Source organism: Equus przewalskii, chromosome 19, assembly GCF_037783145.1.
Source record: "Equus przewalskii isolate Varuska chromosome 19, EquPr2, whole genome shotgun sequence".
NCBI lineage: Eukaryota > Metazoa > Chordata > Mammalia > Perissodactyla > Equidae > Equus > Equus przewalskii.
The window spans coordinates 32,966,775-32,986,109 of record NC_091849.1 but is presented as its reverse complement, the minus strand read 5'-3'; the positions used below and the strand labels follow the sequence as shown (position 1 = coordinate 32,986,109).

The window sequence follows — 19,335 nt, the reverse complement described above, 5'->3', positions numbered from 1 at the left end:
TTCCAGGATCTCCAAAAGTGACCATACATTAAGTGAAATCTGAGAATTTTACTCCATAACTTTACACAAGACTCATTATTTCACGTTATGTTATTAAAATTCTGGGAAATGTACAGTTACTAGGAAGTGTAATGATTCGAAGACTAAACTAAATCCGACATATAAACAAAAATCATAACTATTGACAACATTAACAGGATGGAGGAGGAAAGACAAAATTGCCCACTGCATCATAATTTCCCGCTGTCAGTATTTGTGAATTTGAATTCAGTTTTCCAGGTTAGCAAATGCCATTGAGGACAGAGGCCCAAATCTTGGGTAATATATTTGTTTCTCTCACTGATTTTGTGTCTAAATCAATAAGCATATTTAGGAAATATCCACAGAAACACATTTTGAGAAGTTAAATGGACTGCATCATTGTCTGCCATTGAACATATATATTTATAAATTTTGATCTTTAAAAATATTCTCTTACTTATTTTCTTTTATCCTGGCCATGTGATCCATGTCCTGGTCAAAATAAGACGTAGGAGGAAAAAGATTGGATTTGAAATTTACTGTATTCCTTAGTCTGTCCCAGGATGATTTTAGGAATACAAAAAAATAATAATAAAAATAAGTAAACAAAACAAACTTCCAGTTATAAAATAAATAGTCCCGGGGGTGTAATGTACAGCTTGATAACTATAGTTAATAATACCGTATTGCATATTTGAAAGTTGCTAAGAGAATAGATCTTAAAAGGTTTCATCACAAGAAAAAAACTTTTTAACTGTGTGGTGATGGATGTTGATTAGACTTATTGTGGTCATCATTTTGCAGTATATATATATATGTTACATATGTATATATATACACACACATATGTCAAATCATTATGTTGTATACTTGAAACTAATGTAATGTGATATGTCAATTGTATCTCAAGGAAAAATAAGAAGAAAAGAAAAATAAACAAACGAAAACCCCCAAGAAACTGCCCCGGCTAGTTTCATCCCTCAGTGGAGTGTGATTCCCCCATCAGCTTTGCTCTCTTCCCCAAGCCTCTGAATCCTGCTCTTCCCCTCAGTGAAGTCACTCACCATATAACTACCTGCAGAGACTCTCAGTTTCATTCCTTGATCGCTATCCCCCAGGTCTGGGTTCTTCCCCACTGATCACCATGGAGGGACTGAAGGACGGGGAAACACAGCTGATGTGCACTTCAGAAGGGTGGTTCCCACAGCCCCACGTGCGGTGGAGGGACATGGAAGGAAAGACAATACCATCATTTTCAGAGGTCCTGACTCAAGGCAGCCATGGGCTGTTCCGTGTGGAAACATTTCTGTTGGTCACAAACAGTTCTCTTGTGAATGTGACCTGCTCCATCAGCAACCCCATTCTTGGCGAGGAGAAAATAGCAACTTTTTCTGTCTCAGGTTGGTGATTCCATGTATTCCTCTCAGCTTTGGGAAATAAATATGAAGACCAACCTAGATTTACTCATTTTACTGCTCTTCTATTTTTTATTTTTTCTTTCCAATGAAGGCTTCTGCTACCTCTGGTAAAACTGGTCTTCAGAGATATCTAGGGATCCAACTGCTCTGAGTTTCTCCTTGACATCTCCAACTAAAGCCCTAAGGTTACATTGTTACATATTTATATACTAAACTCTAAGAATTGACTCTGTTGTCACTCTGTCTACAAATTCTTTCACTTTGGTTTTTTTCCCTCATGATGGATTTTCTTCTGAATTAGAAACTAATTTTCATTAACACCATCTTCATAGCTGTGGACTGGGTAATTTTATCCTTTTGCCACCCTTGTTATCCCAGTGATTGTGGTGATATAATTGGAAAAGAGAGGGGAAGAAATGTGCGTGTGCATGTATGCGTGTGAGTATTTCTGAGACGGGCAAACAGTAAAGGGAGCATAAACTTCTAGTCTCTCCTCAGCTTCTGCAGAACAGGGAGGAGAAAACCAACTTCCTCCCCAGGAGGCCCAGTTCTAACCGTCATCTCCAGTGCAGGAGCCGCTCAGATGAAATGGACAATCTTGAAATTTTTCCAGCTTCATGATTTAATGAGATTCTGGGGTTTCCATTTTAGAGTTCAAGATGACGTTCTCATGGAAGATGCTGCTTCTTTTGGGACTGCTTCTTGCTGGAGCTGCAGGCCTGATCAGGAGGAAGAGCTGTAAAAAAGGTAAGTCAGGTAACCAGGAACAGTGTGGAACACACTTTGCAGTGGGAAGCTGACTGTGCATGTTCCTTAGCCTGTCTTTTCAGCAATCTCATACGGGAGGCATTCAGTGAATGTTCAATAATTAATGAAACACGACAGCCCACGACTTACATTCATGTAATTGAGGTCAATGCTGAATGAGATCAGAGTTTGCAGTGATAATAGAAACAAAAGGATTAAAAGACAGTAATTTGATCCCCTAGTGCACATTCTCAAGTTACCTAGTTAGAGGAGGGGAAGAAAAAAGTTAGTGGCATAGCCATGCTTGCTTTGAAGATTGAGAGCTGAAACTTAACTGCAATTCTACTGGCATGAACATTTCACTAAGATCTTTGAAAATATGGTAACTTGCTTATTGGCTTTTCCTGCTGTACCAATGAAGGACTTCTCACATATTGATAGAGATGCTGTTTTGTGTGTGCTAGAAAGTTCTTCCACTTTAAGTTTCTTATGTCACTGTAACTTGCCTGTTTGGATGTTAATAGTATGAAATTAATATTTTTAATACCCCTCATATTGATTGTTATCAGAATGAATTTTTTTTCTCTACAGTTAATGTGACACTGGATCCAAATATAGGTCACCCGGAACTGATCCTTTCTGAGGGAAACAAACATGTGACCCATGGACACTCACACAGCCAGACGTCCCACAGAGATTTGATGGCTTCCTCAACATCCCGGGCCAGGAAAGGCTCATGTCAGGGAGGTGGTACTGAGAGGTGGAGGTTGGGGACAGGACGGGATGGGTCCCAGGTGTTGCCAAAGACAATATTGTGAGGGAGTCATCTCTGTGTCACCTGAGAACGGGTTCAGGAAATTGGTTGCTATGGAAATGAGTCCTAGGCCATTACCTTCTCTCTCTGAAGATGGCCCTAGGTCAGGTCAGAATCTCCCTTGACTATGCCTCTGGATACCTCTTCTTTTATAACATGACTAACAGGTGCCCTACCAACATTTTCCCTCAAATTTTCCTCTCTGAAACTGGACATTCCTTCTTCATTCTTTGGTTTCCTAGTGTAGACTCTCCTGACATCTTTCCTGCACCCAGGCAGGCCTCTGCAATACCTCCAAGGAAAACATAAACCTTGGATTCTGGAAACCAGGATTATATTCCACGTCCCAGATCTTTTTTCCTTTCACCAGCTACTTGAAGGGAACTCATGCACTCATCCAGGTACCAAGTCAAGAGTGCTTTAACCTCACTCTGGCTTCAAATCTGACATGGAGACTGATTCCTTCAGAGACCTATCCTATCCCAAGCTCTCTGATATCCTGCTGATCACAGTATGATATCTGATGGCCAAAGACGTCTGGAAAATCCAATGGGAAATGTAGTTTAGCCTAGAAGAGGAAATGCAAGGAATGATCAAGTATTTGATCAGTTTCTTTAAGAAGATGACCATTAGTTATCCAAGTGGGGCTGAGAAAATGAAAATTATAGTTAAAAAAGAGTAAGAGAGAATGCGTCTTAATATAAGAAGAAAAATATGATCACTAAGATATAATCTTGAAATTCATATGCGATGTTGTGGAACCTCTGCTCCAGACTTTTTCAGAAAGTTAGTAGAGGACATGGGGTGGGGGAAATTTTTAGAAATTCTAGTTCAAGAGAAAAATTAATTATGTATCATGGATATGAAAATTTCAATTTTATTTTTACAAAATAAAGCATACAATTTAAAATTAGTAATTATAAAATGAATAAACATAAGCAATAAATGCAACAGAGTAAAAATATTTTAAAGTGATAATTAATTAAAGATAAGCTACATGTGGAATAAAGAATATGAAAAAATAAAGTTGTGGAAAAAGTCTTAAAATCTTCTGTAGTGAGAATGAGGTACACCTGGATATGACGCTCTGCTGTGCTCTAGGATGGCAGACCCCACAGAGTTATTGCCGTCCTTTGAAAACCATTCATCTATGGTTTCTGGAGTTTCTCTTTTGGGTCATAATGCGTTTTCTCCATTTTTAAAGTCATAAATTTGTGTTTGAAAATATATATTATTCTTCCACAAGTATTTACACATTTATTTTATTTAGGTTTTAATTTTTTTCAATTGTGGTAAAATACACATAACAAAATTCATCACTTCAGTCATTTTAAAGTGTACAATTTAGTGGTATTTATATCTTCACAATATTGCACAACCGTCATCCTTATCCAATTCTAGGGTATTGTCATTGTTCCAAAAGGAAATTCCATAGCCGTTAAGCAGTCACTATCCATTTTTCCCTCTCTCCAACCCTGGCTAGCACTAATCTACTTTCTGTGAATTTGCCTATTCTGGATATTTCAAATAAATCGAATCATGAAATACATGAATTTTTTGTGTTCGGCTTCTTTTACTCAACATAATGTTTTCAAAGTTCATTCGTGTTGTAGCATGTACCAGTTCTATATTCCTTTTTTTTATTTAATTAAAAGACTTTATGTTTTAAGAGCTGTGTTAGGTTTACAGAAAAATTGAATGGAAAATCCAGAGCCTTTCCATATCCTTCCTCTCTCTTTTCATAGTTTTCTCTGTTATTAACCTCTTGCACTGGTGTGGTACATTTGTTCCAACTGATAAGCCAAAATATTGACACATTATTTTCAACCGCATCCAGAGTTTAAAATAGGGTTCACGTTCTGTGTTGTATAGTCTATGGGATTTGACAAATGGTTTACACAATTTTGATACATTGATATACACTTATATGCCCTTTTATTTATTTATTTTTTTGAGGAAGATTACCCTGAGCTAACATCTGTCGCCAATCCTCCTCTATTTTTTGTTGAGGAAGACTGGTCCTGAGCTAATATGCATGCCCATCTTCCTCTACTTTATATGTGGGACCCCTGTCATATCACGGCTTGATAAGTGGTGCGTAGGTCCACACCTGGGATCTGAACTGGCGTACCCCGGGCCGCCAAAGCAGAATGTGTGAACTTCACCGCTGCACCACTGGACAGGCCCCTATACCCTTTTATTTTTGAAGACAAATGTATTAGTAAATATGCTAGCTTTGCCTTAAAATATGTTTGATGTTACTCTATTTTGATTTAATTTGATCAAAAATGTTTTATTTAATAATGTCTGAAGGTTAACTATCCTTTTTCTTTCATTTTTTCTTTTTGAATCTTCCTTCCTAATCAATCGAACTCTTTGCTTGTTAGTCTTGTGTGCTTGTGTGGGCCCGAAATATAAATACACAGCCTTTCCCTAGCAAAGTCTCATGAAAATGTGTTTTTTATCAGTCATATTCTTTCACTATATATATTAAGAAACATTTTTCTCTAGCTTCCCAAATTGGGGATTAATTTACTTTCTCAGTTCCAATTCCACTTAGAAAAATTATAGGGGAGGAGAATGATTGGTGGTTTGAGTAAGATGCCCCAATTGCTAAACAGTCACTGTGGCTAATACATGAGTAATTGGGTTGGCCCCTCAAGGATCCAGTTCCCTCTCACAGCTGATGCATAGACAGCCGATTGTAGTCATGTAAAGCATGGTACAGCAGCTCTCAGATGTATGAGTGGATGGATCTCACATTCAAGGAATGGCACTAGAGAGACTAAATTTCGTAATCCCCCTCAGGACTTTTTCCTCATTTGTCAGTAGACTATAAGTTCCATTAGAGCAGTGACATCTTTCTTTTTTGTGTATCCTCACAATCTAGAGAAGTGGCATATATTAGTTGATCAATAAACATTTGAGGAATGCACGAATAGATCCATAAATAGGATATTTATTGAATGCCTTATCTGTAGAGTGCAGTGTGCTAGGCCTTAGAGATAAAATGCTTAATGAGACAATTCCTGCCCTAAGGTATTTCTTTATTCTAGAGACGTCTCTTTGTTTTTTGAATGTTTTATCATACATTTATGATCTCTATTCAACTTTACTCAAAATGAGATTGCCAGAGTAGTCCAGAAATAAAGAATTAATTAACAGAGTCAGAATATGAATTCAAGGTCATTGCTTTGCCTCAAACTATGGGCTACTTGGAGAGCCTTCACCGCTTGTTGATTTACCCATAGCTAGAGATGAGGACATGATGGAAGATGTTATCCCTGACATGTCTACAGCTCTGATTCCAATAGACCATCCACCCTCACGTTTTCTTTCCTTGCCCAACTCTAGCCTATGCTCCCCAATCCCCAAGTTTGGAAGGGCAAAAACTCATTAAAATGAGTAGAGAAGGACAGGCAGAAGAATCCTGTTGTAGAACAAAATATGACTTTAGTTCCTGCAGAAGAGACACTAAAAACTCATTTGGCAACCTCATGCCAAATATCCTGATTATATAACAAACGTAAAATATCCAAAACTGAATCCATTTTCCTTTCTGTTCTATATTATAGTCCCAATCCCATTTGTTCTTTTTTGTTGTTACCCTCATGAATAGCGTTCTCATGTCCAGAAATCTGTCCTCATCCATCATGTCCATTTGATTATATCTATTAATATTTTTCCAATGTTCATTTACCTCTCTCCTGCCTTTATTATTTTCTTGCTTGTTATATAATCCCTCCCTCCCTTGACTCCCCTGAAGTTAATATTCTTGGCTCTGGATTTATTCTTCCTGGGTTCAAATACTGGTTTTGCCACTTGATGTGCCAGGGAAATTTTGCTAAGGAGATAAATCTTCCAAGAGAGGTTGTTAAAGGGACTTGTAGTTTAAAGATTTGTTAATGTTGCAGAAAAATCTAAGTGGATCTTTTCTGTTGCCAGGAAAAGAAGGCTTATTTAACAGGAGAAGCTCATATTTTATATCCTTGAAGACATAAGCTTGGTGATAAACAGCTGGAGAAGGTTGAGTGGCATGAAAGGCAAAGGAAATCCTCAACAGTGGGAAGAACATGATCAGAAAGAAGAAAAAAAGTCAGCATTAGCAGTGGCTCTTTCTTCATGAAGGCTGCATATGTTTCTTCATTCCTATTTGATGACTTCTTTTCTGAAAACATAAACTGCAACGTCAATTCTTTTTTCTAAAGGAAAGGGCTCTTCCCTCCCAGAAAGCTTGGGCTCCTGTTCAAGTGGTTTAAAGTTATATATCAGTCCTCCCCACCCCTTGGCAAAGTCCAAGTTTATAAGCCGATGGACACTAGAGCCTGAAGAAAGGACAATCTGAGATATTACATTTAAAAGGACTTGAACAGGTTTCTGTGTCTCCAACAGTAGTAACATGTATTGAGAATTCTCTCAACTGAGACCCTTCCCTTCAAACACCACCCCCTCCTCCATATTTGATAACAAAAATAGTAAGAAGAGACATTTTCTTTTTAAATGTAGCTGTAAAAATATTTACTTCAACGCACACTGAGCACCAGAACAGAAGGGAGGCCATGAGTTTGTTTGGAGTTTTCTTATGACAAATTTTTGCTGCTCAAAAAGACGCTGTATTTCCCCAAAAGTGACACTAGAGGAAATGCCCCTGGATATTTTTCAGTTGTCCCATTTCTCTTTCTGCCTCTCTCTCTTTGAAAGGGGCTAAAATCATACCGAGTGAAAATGACCTACTCTCCACACAAGGACAGCTTTCTTGGAGAACATACCCATAAGAAGCTCGAGTGGAGGCAGCAGAGGTGTGACACTTCACTTCTTACGGAGGTAATAGAGAATTAGCTTCTTGGGAGACATCCATATCACAACTCCTTAAATGAGTTAGAGAGGTCTTTGGAGAAGAATCTGGACAATTTTCTGTGCGATCTGAAGCTAGGCAGATGGTTATAGACGTGCCAGGACCCTGAAGGCTAAAATAAGGATGGAGGATCCCACAGAAGGTAACTTCAGTAAAAGAATAGATGTGCGACCCATCAACCATATTGTAAAAGGACACATCCCCAGCTTCCCAGTCCAGGAAAACTCCTATCCTGTGGGAGTGCTGCATCAGTGACAGAGTCTGTGGCCGGGAGGTGAGAGTCCTGATTTCTCCATCCTTGTATATCATCACCCAGAAATTCTTCTCTGGACTTTCTACAAACCACCCCTCTCTCTTCACTGTATCTGAGCAAACACCCAGAGCCCATCTAGTCCCAGGTCCAACTTCTGTCCCTGTTTTCACTTCTACCTCCCAGTAATGTCTCCCTGTGGTAAAGGAATTCTGGCCCAGAACACTGAAGATGGTTTCAGATTCCCCTTGCCCTTGGTATGTTGGGGCATCACAGTTCTGAGGTACATTCTCTATTGAAGAAACATGTTTTCCACTCTTGGATAAGATGAGGTTGGGATGAGCTGTGTCTGGATCCAGAGTAACAGCCACTGCAGATGTGGGGGAAAAAAAATTAAAGATCATTCCACCATGGAGACTGGTTGACCTTAGAGAAGATGCAAATACTGAGAAAGGATAATGGAAGGAAACAAGAGGGAGAGAAATGGAAGAGTAGATAAAAAAAATTATGTTCTATCCTGTGTCCATTCATAGGAGACACATGATGTGTAAATCATAGAAGGCCAGAGTTGGACAGGACCTTGGGTAACCATTTGTTCCAGACAGGCTGAGACCATCTGGTCCAGATGACTGTCCCCCTGGAAAATCTCCAGGGTCAGGTATTTCAGGATGTGGTCTCTCCATTCTTCTTCAAATGTCTGTTACTTTAATGCTTGCTCTTAGTAATTAAGCCCTGTCATATTTCAAATCAAAGTGTACCTACTTTCATTTAAGCTTCTTTGGTATCGTTTTTTTTGTGGGCTTATGTAATAACTAAGTTATCTACTTCTCATACACTCTTACCATATTTCTAATGGTTGAAATCCCAAGCTCTAGTCAGAAAGATCTGAATTTTGATAATCACTCTGTCCTTAATGGCTGTGATCTTGGTGAAGATGTTTTTGCTTCTCTCAGCCTCAATTTACCCTCACGATGATGCATGTAATTATGATACCTCAGCATAGGATTATTGTGAGGAGTAAACGACATAATGTGTAGAGAACTTAGTACTGTGTCTTGTCCATGATGATCACTTGGTAAGTTTTAGCTTCCAATAGTTACAGTAACACTAATACCAGTAGTGATAGTAGCAACAGTACTAATACTGGTGGTAATTTATCCGCTTCTTGTCAAAGCAGACAAATTGAATAATTAAAGTTTTTCTCATAAGAATTTGTATGTGGGACATTAGGATATGTTTTAATTTTCGGAGGATTAAACTAACTAGAAAATGTTTGTGGATGCAGGGACATTCAAAGTAAAGTAGTCTGCACTAGAATTTGGTAATCAACTCACAATTCTGGAAAGACTCTTAAGATGGTCAGGAGCTGTTTTCCACTTGCACTAAGATGCACCAAGCTCTTCTCTGTCTCAGGCTGGTTACGTGATAGACTTCCTTTTGACTGAATTACTCTTTCAGTGTTATTCACAATAATGAATTGACCATAACACTTAAGTCTCAGACTAAATATCAATCCATCAGGGAAATTCCTTTAATCCATTGTTTTTTTCTCATGGAAATCTCTTATTCCTTCATAACATGTATCACAGTTTGTACATGTACTTTCCCATGAAGTCAAGATCAGATCTGCTTTGTTTATTTGCCACTGAATAAAGGGTTGCATAAATTTCTGCTGAAGGAATGAATGAATGGTATCTGAACAGTAAGAAGTCTGTTAACATTTCAGCAGGAGATTGAGACTGAAGTGAAAGCTACAAGCAGGCATTATTGGGAATTTATACAAATACAAGAGTTTCTTACTTGTATAGAAGAGATTATGTGGGACAAAATCATAAGGTTACTCACCTTCTTCAAACTGTTCCTTTCTCCAGTCTAAAAAGAAAAAAATCATATGGGAAATTATGCCAAGACCATGTCTTCTGAACTAGTAGGATGCTTATTCCTTACTGTCTGTATTTTTTTGGACCCCCACCTTCAAAATAAAGTTTCCAGAAGATGGTACATCTCTGAAAAAAGCCCTGGAAATACCTCATGAAATCCAGGGGTGGCTGTAGCCCCAAGACAACCTCTGTTACTCACCAGCATATAACTTCGCTTTCCTCCAGTCTGAAATAAAACAGAGGAATTAGATTCTCCCGTCCACAGGACCTTCACTTCGGAGCATGAAATGGCAGCAACAACATACAATATGAAGGTTTTTGATAGTGCTATGTTGCTGTATTCATCACTTCATGACTATTCTGAGGTATTTGACATTTTTTACATCTCCTGTGTTATTTTCCACATTCCACTAACACTTCTGTGATAAAACGTGAGGGTCTTGTTCTTTTGGGAGAAGGAGAAGATAGGCTCAAATTGTGAGAGTGTATTCTAGGGCCTAAAATTTCATGTGATATTTTGACATCTTTGAGCCTCACAGGGCTCCAAACACCTAACTAAATTCCCCTGCTCTCACCAGATATGTCCTCCACCCAGGAGGAAAATCTCCCCACTCAGCTAATTTCCTGATCAGCCAAGCCAGCTGAACCCTACCTGGTCTTCAACCTAATGGGCTTCACCTCCCTGTCAGCCTGCAAAATTATTCAAACAATTCAATCACATACTTCCGCAGACAACAGCCAGCCTCCCACAGCCCTTGCTGCTTTACTCTGTTCCCAAGTGCAACCCCCATGTGGCCCTGCATGGCTTGTGGTGTCCTCCAACCCCAGGATATGAATATATGTGATTAATAAACTGCTGTAAATTGCATATGTCCAGTTTGGGCTGTTGTGCATCTGACCATCTCATTCTATTTAGGGTGGGTGATGTCTCCCTCACCAACAAGGTAAAGAGGAGGCGATCAGAACACAGGGGCAGATGAGAGAGTTGACCCAACTGTAACATCAATATAACTCACCTTGCTGATATAATTCCTTCCTTCTGACTGAAAAAGAATAACAGCCTGTTAGATGCCAAGTACACAGCATGGAATAAGGACTCTATTTCCCCTATTAGAGTAAAGACAATGGAGAACTTACCAAGCTCTTTCTCAAGTGATTCTAAAAAGGAAAGAAAATAACAAAACAGACTTTACAGAAAAAAAATCCAAGGTTTATTTTCTAGAGTATGTTACTAAGCCCAGATCCTGAATGCTACTTCCGTATACCTACATAAAGAAATTTACCTTAATTGAGAATTACTATGGCCATTTTTTCTAACTCCATGCTTATACTAGTGAGTTTTCTCTCTCAGTTGAACTCTCTATTATAATATTTTTGTCATGGAGATCCTCGGCTCTATGTCCTGTTGAAGGTCTTGGGGCTCTAATTCAGTACACGTAAGTCTCTGTGTTCCAACAGATGCCACCCATATGCACAGCCATGCTAAAAAAAACCTGTAAATTCACAGATCCCACCAAGTCTGATTCACAGTTTACCTTTGGCTTTACTTTCTTTCTCTTTTTCCTCCATGGCTTCCCGTACTCTCTTCTTTTCCTGCTGTTCTTTCCAGGCCAAAAACATAACAGCACCCACAAAAATACCAAGGATGAGGAAAGTCACAGCAAATGCTACCTTCCAAGGAGAGGTCCTAGGGAAGAAGGGTTCTGACACAGGACCCCCCAAAATTTATCAAAAACATACATCAGGCAAGTCTATACCATCCCAGGTCGCAAATATCCCCTCTTTCCTTTTTTCCTGTCCCCAAAATGAGCAACACTGACCTGGGATGGAAATAGTTGCCTCTTGCTCTTGTCCAAAGAAGGGGTTCTTCATGGAGCAGAACACTTCTCTCTTTGAGCTGTCTCTCACAATGAGGGATGCCTCTATCTGAAACAACCCATCGTCGTCTTGGGTCTCATCCTCAGAGAGAGATGGTAACTTCTCTCCTTTTGCATCTTTCCATTGTACCTCAGGCTGGGGAAACCATCCCTTGCCTGTGCATGTCAGCCTTATTCCTTCATCTTCTGGACCCACCATGAAAATATGGGGAGCAGAACCCAAACCTGGAGAGGAAAGTAATTCATCTGAGACCTGAACACTTTTTATCCAGAATTTCCTAATGTTACATAGTAACACCAGTGGGGAGATGGACGAAGCACCATACTTCTCGGTGAAAGGAGGGGGTTTCTTTTCTTCTCCCATAAGATAAACAGATGTCTGTGGTTCAAAAATCACAAGAGATTTTAAGCTGACACTAAGACTTATATTACTGCCTGTTCATAACTACTTTACCCAAGCATATCAGCAATTTGTCATAAAGGATAATAGGAAAGGAGCAAAGTAAAATTTGTCAATGTTGAATTTTTTCAGGAAAAAAATCAATATATCTATATCTATATCACGTATCTGTCTATTCCATTTATTGGAGTCTCAAGGAAGACTATCTTTCTAGGCTTAAATTGAGACTTTGTGTAGTCACTTCCTTAAACAATCTCTGTAATTTTTTCCAAATTTTCTTTCTTACTCTGAGTAGAGATCATCTAAAAGATGAAGGTAGCAAGATGAAGTGAGTCCATAAAAGAGTAAAGGTGTTTTTTTATCTTTGCGCTCTCACCCCTTCTTTTTTCTTCCACCACCTCTCCTCTTCTTCAGCTCTGCGTAGCCTGGGTCTACTAGTAGATTCATGTAACCAGTACCCATATCAAAACATAACATTACCAGAATGCTAGAAGAATCCATTGCCTCCTTGAGAATAATGGCTATCCTGACTTCTAAGACTATATGTTATTTTGTCTTTTTTAAACTTGACACCACAAAGAATGAATCTTCTTATGTCTGGCTCAGTGCTATTCCAGTTCCTCAGATGTAGAAAATATATTAGGAACCTCACCTAATCATCTTTTTTTTTTTTTGGATAAAAATTATAATACAGCTAATAGTTTTTACTGCCAAGTCCTGACCTGCCTGGGAGGACACACTCTGGAAAACAGAAAGCAGTCTGAAAGACAATCCATCTTCTCAGAATTGCCTGAGGGAGCTGTCAACTCTCTAGAATAAAGGAAATGAATATAAGTGAGTGAAATTGGTCCTGAGCAAAATGAAGCAGAGCAAAGCCTAGGAAGCAAGAACTAATAGACCAAATAGACCTCGCACCTCCTGGAAGAATATAACCATTGAAGTTCCAAGTTGAAATAAGCAGACAAAAGCTATACTTATGTCAAGAAAGAAAAAAAAGAAGGGATGCCCATTCCTCAGCATAGAAGCAGCTGTACTAGGCAAAGGTTAACTGAATGGAAGATAAGTGTGGATAGATAATCAACCAACTGCTCCTAAAGGTTGGACTTATCTTTACACCCATAAGTCAATGAACTGATATGGAAAAGGAACTGAAAAATGCAATGACTCCAAGGAGGTTATTTCTGGGACTATGAAAATCTTTGACCTCTTACTGAAAGTAAGTGGGATCAAAGCAACATGGCTCAGGAGAGTTTGTCTTAAAGGAAAGAGCACTTTCCTTTAAGACATAGCAGGTTTGGCTTCTTCCCATTAAAGCTACACATAAAGAAGATGGATAAATGAGCCTATATATATATTGTCAGATAGCGTTAAGTTAGAAATATTAGTTTAAAATAGGCTTAACATATTCAAAGAAGAAGAAGAAAAAATTTTAAAAACCAACACATTTGTCTAGGTAGAGAGTACAAAGCTTTAAAAATGGAAACACCCTGACGTTGTCAAAGAAATGGACAGACAAATCATTATAACCATGTAGAGAATTTAGAATATACCTTGGTATCTATGAGAAGGTTATGGGAAAAAATGCATTTGTAAATTGATGGAGATTTTCTACATTATTCTCTAATGGCACAGAGATAAGTGAATATACATTAAGAAAGAATATTTTGAGCATTCCATGAAACTTTATACCCAAAACACATTTCTGTAAAGATCTAAATGTAGAAAGCAAAGCAATAAAAAAAAGATAGAAACAAACTACAACTACACGCAATTAACTTCATAGAAAAACCTCACAAACATAATCGTCAGCCCAAAAAAACGCCAGACATGAAAGCATCCATGTACCTGAAATTCAAAGATAGGCAAAATTAATCCATGAGGTTAGAGATGAGAATGGTGATTGTCCTTGGGGAAATTGTGACTGGAAGGGGAAAATCAGATTTTCCTGGATTCTAATTAAGCTCTGTTTAATGATTAGGGTGCTAGTTTTTCAGGTGCATTCGCTTTATGAAAATTCATTGAGAGAGACATTTAAAGTCAGTACTAAATTCTCTATGTATGTTACACTTTAATATATCTTACAGAAAAGGTATTAGGAGAAAGGAAAATAAAATATTTTTGTAATATTAGTATAGATGGACACATCTAAGAGCACCATAAAACTAAGAACACATGAAAGATAATGTTGACAATTCTGACTACAAAATACTTTTAAAGGTCTATAAAGGAAAGATATCATAAAAATTATAAGTCAAACACAAACTAGGAAAAAAGTGTTTTCAAAATTTGAGTAGAAGAGCAACCACGAATCTATAGAAAATTTTCAAAAAAAGATCTCTCTTAAAAAAATCCGGTTAATTAAGGGATATTAACAGGAAATTGAAGGGAGAAAAAATGCAAACAGGTAAGAAATACATAAAAAGGTATCCAATTTATTTGTTATGAGAGTAATACAAATTTGTTATGAGATATTTTTACCTTTCATACTGATAAAAATGAAGCAAAAGAAATATAATATTCAGTGTCATCAAAAGTGTAAATAAATATTTATTCTCATGTAGCACTGTTAGGAGTATAAACTGGAACAATTATTGGACTATCCATAATTTAAAGAAATTTCATGATTATCTTGAAACTGGAATTGTTAAATTATAGGATATAAACTTAATCATTTGAGAAACTTATCTTGTGAGAAACAACTTATATCACTGCATAGAGATCTATGTGCAAATATGTATATTTCATTATTTTTGCCATGATATAAAGTTGAAAACTGTCAATGCTCATTAGAAAGTAAATATTCACATAAATTACAGAATTTCTATATAATGAAAACATTTACAATCATAAAAGAATACAATATTTTGTAATTTGTCTGCTATATATTGTTAAGGAGGAAGAGGCAAGTTATAGGAAAAAGATATTGTGAAATATTTTAAGTAAAAATATCAGTGTATGTATATGGAGCAGAAAATTACTTGACATTTTAATGTGTTGTTAATTCTGCTTAGATAACTGTTACTTGAGTTTTCCTCTAAGGTTTTCCCTCTCCTGATTCCATTGATAGTATTTCAGTTTCAGGAATATCTATTTGGCATAAAGCAGGAACTGCATGAGGAAGATCCTTCTTCCTATATTGTTGAATGCATAAGTTAGTTAAAGAAGTTGTGTAATATGGGCGGGAAAAAGAATGTTGATGAGCTAGCATCCTTAAGGGGAATAGAAAGAAGCTCCAATAGAGTGGAGGGGAGGTTTCTCGAAACCTAAGGAAGAGACAGAAATCTTCAGGTGCCTCTTGAAGAATCGCATCAAGTCTTTAATAATATTCTCGACTTAATCTTCCTGGAATCAGTTTGGAGAGATGTAGCAAAGCCTGGGAAGATAAGCACTAACCAGTGAGGCACCAAGACTGGAGGGGATTTACCGAATCCCAAGCACTACGGGTTGCATGAGACTCCAAGGACCTTTTGCCAATTAGTACTCTAGGGATTGAGCAGGAGCAGGAAGCTCCAATAAGAACCAAGACATAACTTCACACTAGGCTTATGGGCTGGGGGCTCAAAGATAGATTTAATTTTGTTTTTAAATAAGTTAACATGAACATTTTTGAAGATTAGTTTATGAATAAAGATTAAAATTTGCTACAGAAATATATTAGAAATATTGTGATTATATAATATACTATTAAGATTTAATTATATATAAATGTATTACATAAAGAAAGAGAGGGGCCAGCTCCATGACCGAGCGGTTAAGTTCACGCGCTCTGCTGCAGCGCCCCAGGGTTTGGATCCTGGGCTCAGACATGGCACCGCTCGTCAGGCTACGTTGAGGCGGCGTCCCACATCCCACAACTAGAAGGTCCTGCAACTAAGATATACAACTATGTACAGGGGGTTTGGGAAGATAAAAGCAGAAAAAAAAAAAAAAGATTGGCAACAGTTGTTAGCTCAGGCGCCAATCTTTAAAAAAAAAGAGAGATAACTGAAAGAGCATAGAACAATCTGGTATTAATTGCTACTTTGGAAGAGAAAAAGGAATATTGAAGGGAGAGGGGGGTTATCAGTTTATATTTTATACCTTTCTGAATTGTTTGAGTTGGATACAATGCACTATGAAATTACTGTAAATAAAAATGAAAGAGCACCAATGATGACAACACTCACAGTGGTCAATTCAGTGTTCTGTGGACTAACCCTCAGTCAGTTCCAGCCTTTCACACTGATCCCTCTCTTCAGGGCCTTTTTATTCCCCCAAAACCCACTCAGTTAATTGTTTTCTCTACTTCTGCTTCACTTAGTTACTGAATGTCGGTTATTTTCTGACCTCAAGCCTCTGACGACAAATTTTTTTTATTACAATACCAATCAACTCTGTCAAACGCTCACAGTCACTTCCTCCAAACAGTGCTTTCAACTCAACCACTAACACTGTCAGTTGAGCCTCTGTCTGTCAGTGTAGTCAACTGGGATTACGGTCTCTGAGAGCAACAGTACATTTTAGTAATCATGGTGGCTTCCTTCAAAATGTGTGAGGAGAGACATAAGAAGGAAATAAATTATTTTTCTGGTAGATATTTATGAAAGTTTTTTAATTTTAAAGTAGAGCACAATAAACGTATAAATAGATTAAGAGGATTTGGGGTTAAATCCAGTGTCTGAAATGTTGACCAGCTCCAAGGATACTTGCCTTTTTTGTCTCTGTCCTGTTCACCATCCTCCCCCTAAAATCAAATAGGGAACATTTACATTTCTCTTAGAGTGGTCTATCTTCTTAGGTAATTACTTACCTATCACCTTTAGCTCCAAAATGGCTTCTTCATAATCACTGCCTTTTTTAAAAAAACACTTGTACATTCCATTGTCTGAGATCCGGAGGCTGTGGATTCTCACAGCTACTCTTCCCTCAGCGATGTAATCTTTCACCAATTCTGCTCTCCCTTTGAAATCTACTAGCTGTTCTCCCGTCTGCTCCATTCCATCCTGATACACATACACAGCCTCTGAGAACTGGGAGCGGAACCACCGCAGCTCCATGTTTTCCACGCTCATGGCTGGGGACACACGACAGGGCAACACTGTGTCTGCACCCAGCATGGCCACAATGGGCTCTGAGGGGCCAATCACTAAGAATGAATCTGGAATAGAGCCACAAGTGAAAAGGGTATCAGAATGACCTGCCTGGGAATTTTAGAACACAGCATTATTACTGCCAACCAGAGCCCCATAGACATTCTCTCATTTATACAGCAATGATTTGCAGCACACATTCAGGATGAAGATGTGGTAGTGAACAGAACAAAGAGGGTTTCTTCCCTTTCAGAGCTTACAATCAACAATGTAATCTCATATTAAATAAATGATTTTTTAATTGCAGTGGTGATAAATTCTCTGAAGGAGGAGGGAAGAGTGCTGAGAAATCATTAAATTGGAGTTATTAATCAGGTCTTGGACATCATAAAATGCACTTCTCATGAAGCTGAGACCTGAATGAATTAGAAGGCATTAGTGAAGCAATTCTACCTGGTACTTCTCTCTAAAATAATAACATTGATTTATTTGTCCTCATGTATGGCTAAATAAGTCATTATATCAAAGGAAGGATTTAGAATTAACCCACGAATACATGAGAAGTGATGGAGTGATTTAATCCTTCTACTCAGAGAACAAGAGAATCCAGATATACATAATATAAAATATTCTCACCTGAGCCCCACATGGACACCTGGAGAAGCAGGATAGAGAAGAGGTCACTTGGCAGAGAGAAGTGCAGAGAACCCACCATCTTTCCCACAGCAGAGAACAGTATGACACACAGATGGGGGTCCTGAAAATATCTGGAGTAAAGATAAAAATGGAACCCATAAGGTAAAGGGGTCATGGCTAAGGTGGTTCACAGTCCTTCTAAGAAACGGCCTCCTGAAGCTCTCAAACAACTGTAGTGTCTCTCAGGGAACATCAGGGAAGCCTTTGACACTCACAAAAAAAGACCTTTTGTTTCCTTTTTCTAAGGAAGCAGTCTTCATCTCAACAGCCATGTTCTGCAGTGATAGATCTGTCCACAGTCTCTCTAAACTCTTCTCTTATTCAAGAACATTTTATCCAATTGACAGAGAGACAGAGAGAAGGCAATGAGCAGCCACAGAGAGAGATCACTTTAACATGAACATTACTCCAACCTCAACCAACTTTCTCCCTATACATTCCCATATGATGAAGGCAGAGATATAACTTGACCTGTCCTCCATCCCTGGGATCCTTGGCCAGATTCTCTCACTTCCCTTCCTCTTGCCCATCACCCACAAAATGAAGCACTCACATCGTTTACAGAGATGAAGGCATCCTGGAACTTCTCATCCTCACTGCTGCAGGCACCAGGAATACTCTCTGCCCTTTCTCGCAGTTACCGTCGCTCTCGGCTGTCCACAGGTCTCTCTTGTGAGACTTGCTCCAAGATGTCAAGGGTATATCAGACATTAGAAAACTTGGGGCCCCAGAGGAAGTTTTGGGTGGTCTTTTAAAGGGTTTTGGAAAACAGAAAGAAAGATGGCCCCTCCACAGGAGTGTGTCAGCAGCGTGCTTCCCTTTGGCCACACTGACATACTCAAACCTGAAAGTAAAATGAGATAAGGAGCAAGAACTTTGACTTGGCATGGGTAATAAATCTATCTAATAATTACGTACTTACAAGTTAAAGAGAGAATCAAAAACAAGTGGCTTCTTTTTTTCAGAGAAGTATATTATCCAGGTTCATAGCATAGATATTTGAACTTGACTGCCTGAGTTAAAAGCCTGGGAAGGCTATTTACAAGCGCATGATTTTGAGCAAGTTACACAACCTCTCTGTGCCTCAGTACCCTCATCTGACATTGAGTTTAATAATAGTACCTACCCTAAGTTTGGCTTGGGGATTACATGAATTTGTATGTGTAAACCACTTAGAAGAGTGTCAGTAACATATAAATTCTGTGTTAGCAGTTTTCATTTTAACGTCTTGCTCAAGTCATCTCAATATATCTGCCATTCGGATGACAAAGTTTCATCTGCCAGTTAGGCCTTTCATTCCATTAGACA

General features: G+C 38.3%; 2 protein-coding genes across 5 annotated transcripts in view; one reads left to right on the top strand and one right to left on the bottom strand.

The window, feature by feature from the left end:
* The window catches only part of BTNL2 (butyrophilin like 2), a 54,202-nt gene extending 44,210 nt beyond the window's left edge, over positions 1-9,992 (top strand). For 2 of the 4 annotated variants that reach the window (XM_070585818.1, XM_070585819.1), the window contains 3 exons: positions 1,140-1,421; positions 2,091-2,186; positions 2,778-4,553. In XM_070585818.1, the coding sequence (XP_070441919.1) occupies positions 1,140-1,421; positions 2,091-2,186; positions 2,778-3,004 (605 nt within the window). In that variant the 3' untranslated portion in view covers positions 3,005-4,553. Of the gene's footprint in view, positions 1-1,139; positions 1,422-2,090; positions 2,187-2,777; positions 4,554-6,945 lie in introns of those variants that run through there. The other 2 variants (XM_070585821.1, XM_070585820.1) reach the window with 2 other exon arrangements.
* Positions 7,489-17,393, bottom strand: LOC103544279 (butyrophilin subfamily 1 member A1-like). The gene is made up of 8 exons (XM_008511120.2): positions 17,052-17,393; positions 11,806-12,087; positions 11,521-11,688; positions 11,123-11,143; positions 11,002-11,028; positions 10,185-10,211; positions 9,951-9,977; positions 7,489-8,475 (listed from the first exon to the last, which is right to left on the bottom strand). Exons 1-8 carry the CDS (start codon positions 17,356-17,358, stop codon positions 7,817-7,819), a joined length of 1,518 nt encoding a protein of 505 aa, XP_008509342.2. The 5' UTR covers positions 17,359-17,393; the 3' UTR covers positions 7,489-7,816.
* Between the last annotated feature and the right edge of the window lie 1,942 nt (positions 17,394-19,335).

What these genes read in the sequence shown, in the direction of transcription:
- LOC103544279 (XM_008511120.2), bottom strand. Translation starts at nt 17,358, where the DNA reads ATGCTGGGTGCAGACACAGTGTTGCCCTGTCGTGTGTCCCCAGCCATG. An exon ending in TTTGGAGCTAAAGGTGATAG is followed by an intron (nt 12,088 to 17,051) that starts GTAAGTAATTAC and finishes TTTCCTCTCCAG; the next exon opens with GTTTGGGTTCTGCTCCCCAT. An exon ending in GAAAGCGAAGTTATATGCTG is followed by an intron (nt 9,978 to 10,184) that starts GTGAGTAACAGA and finishes TTTTCTTTTTAG; the next exon opens with ACTGGAGAAAGGAACAGTTT.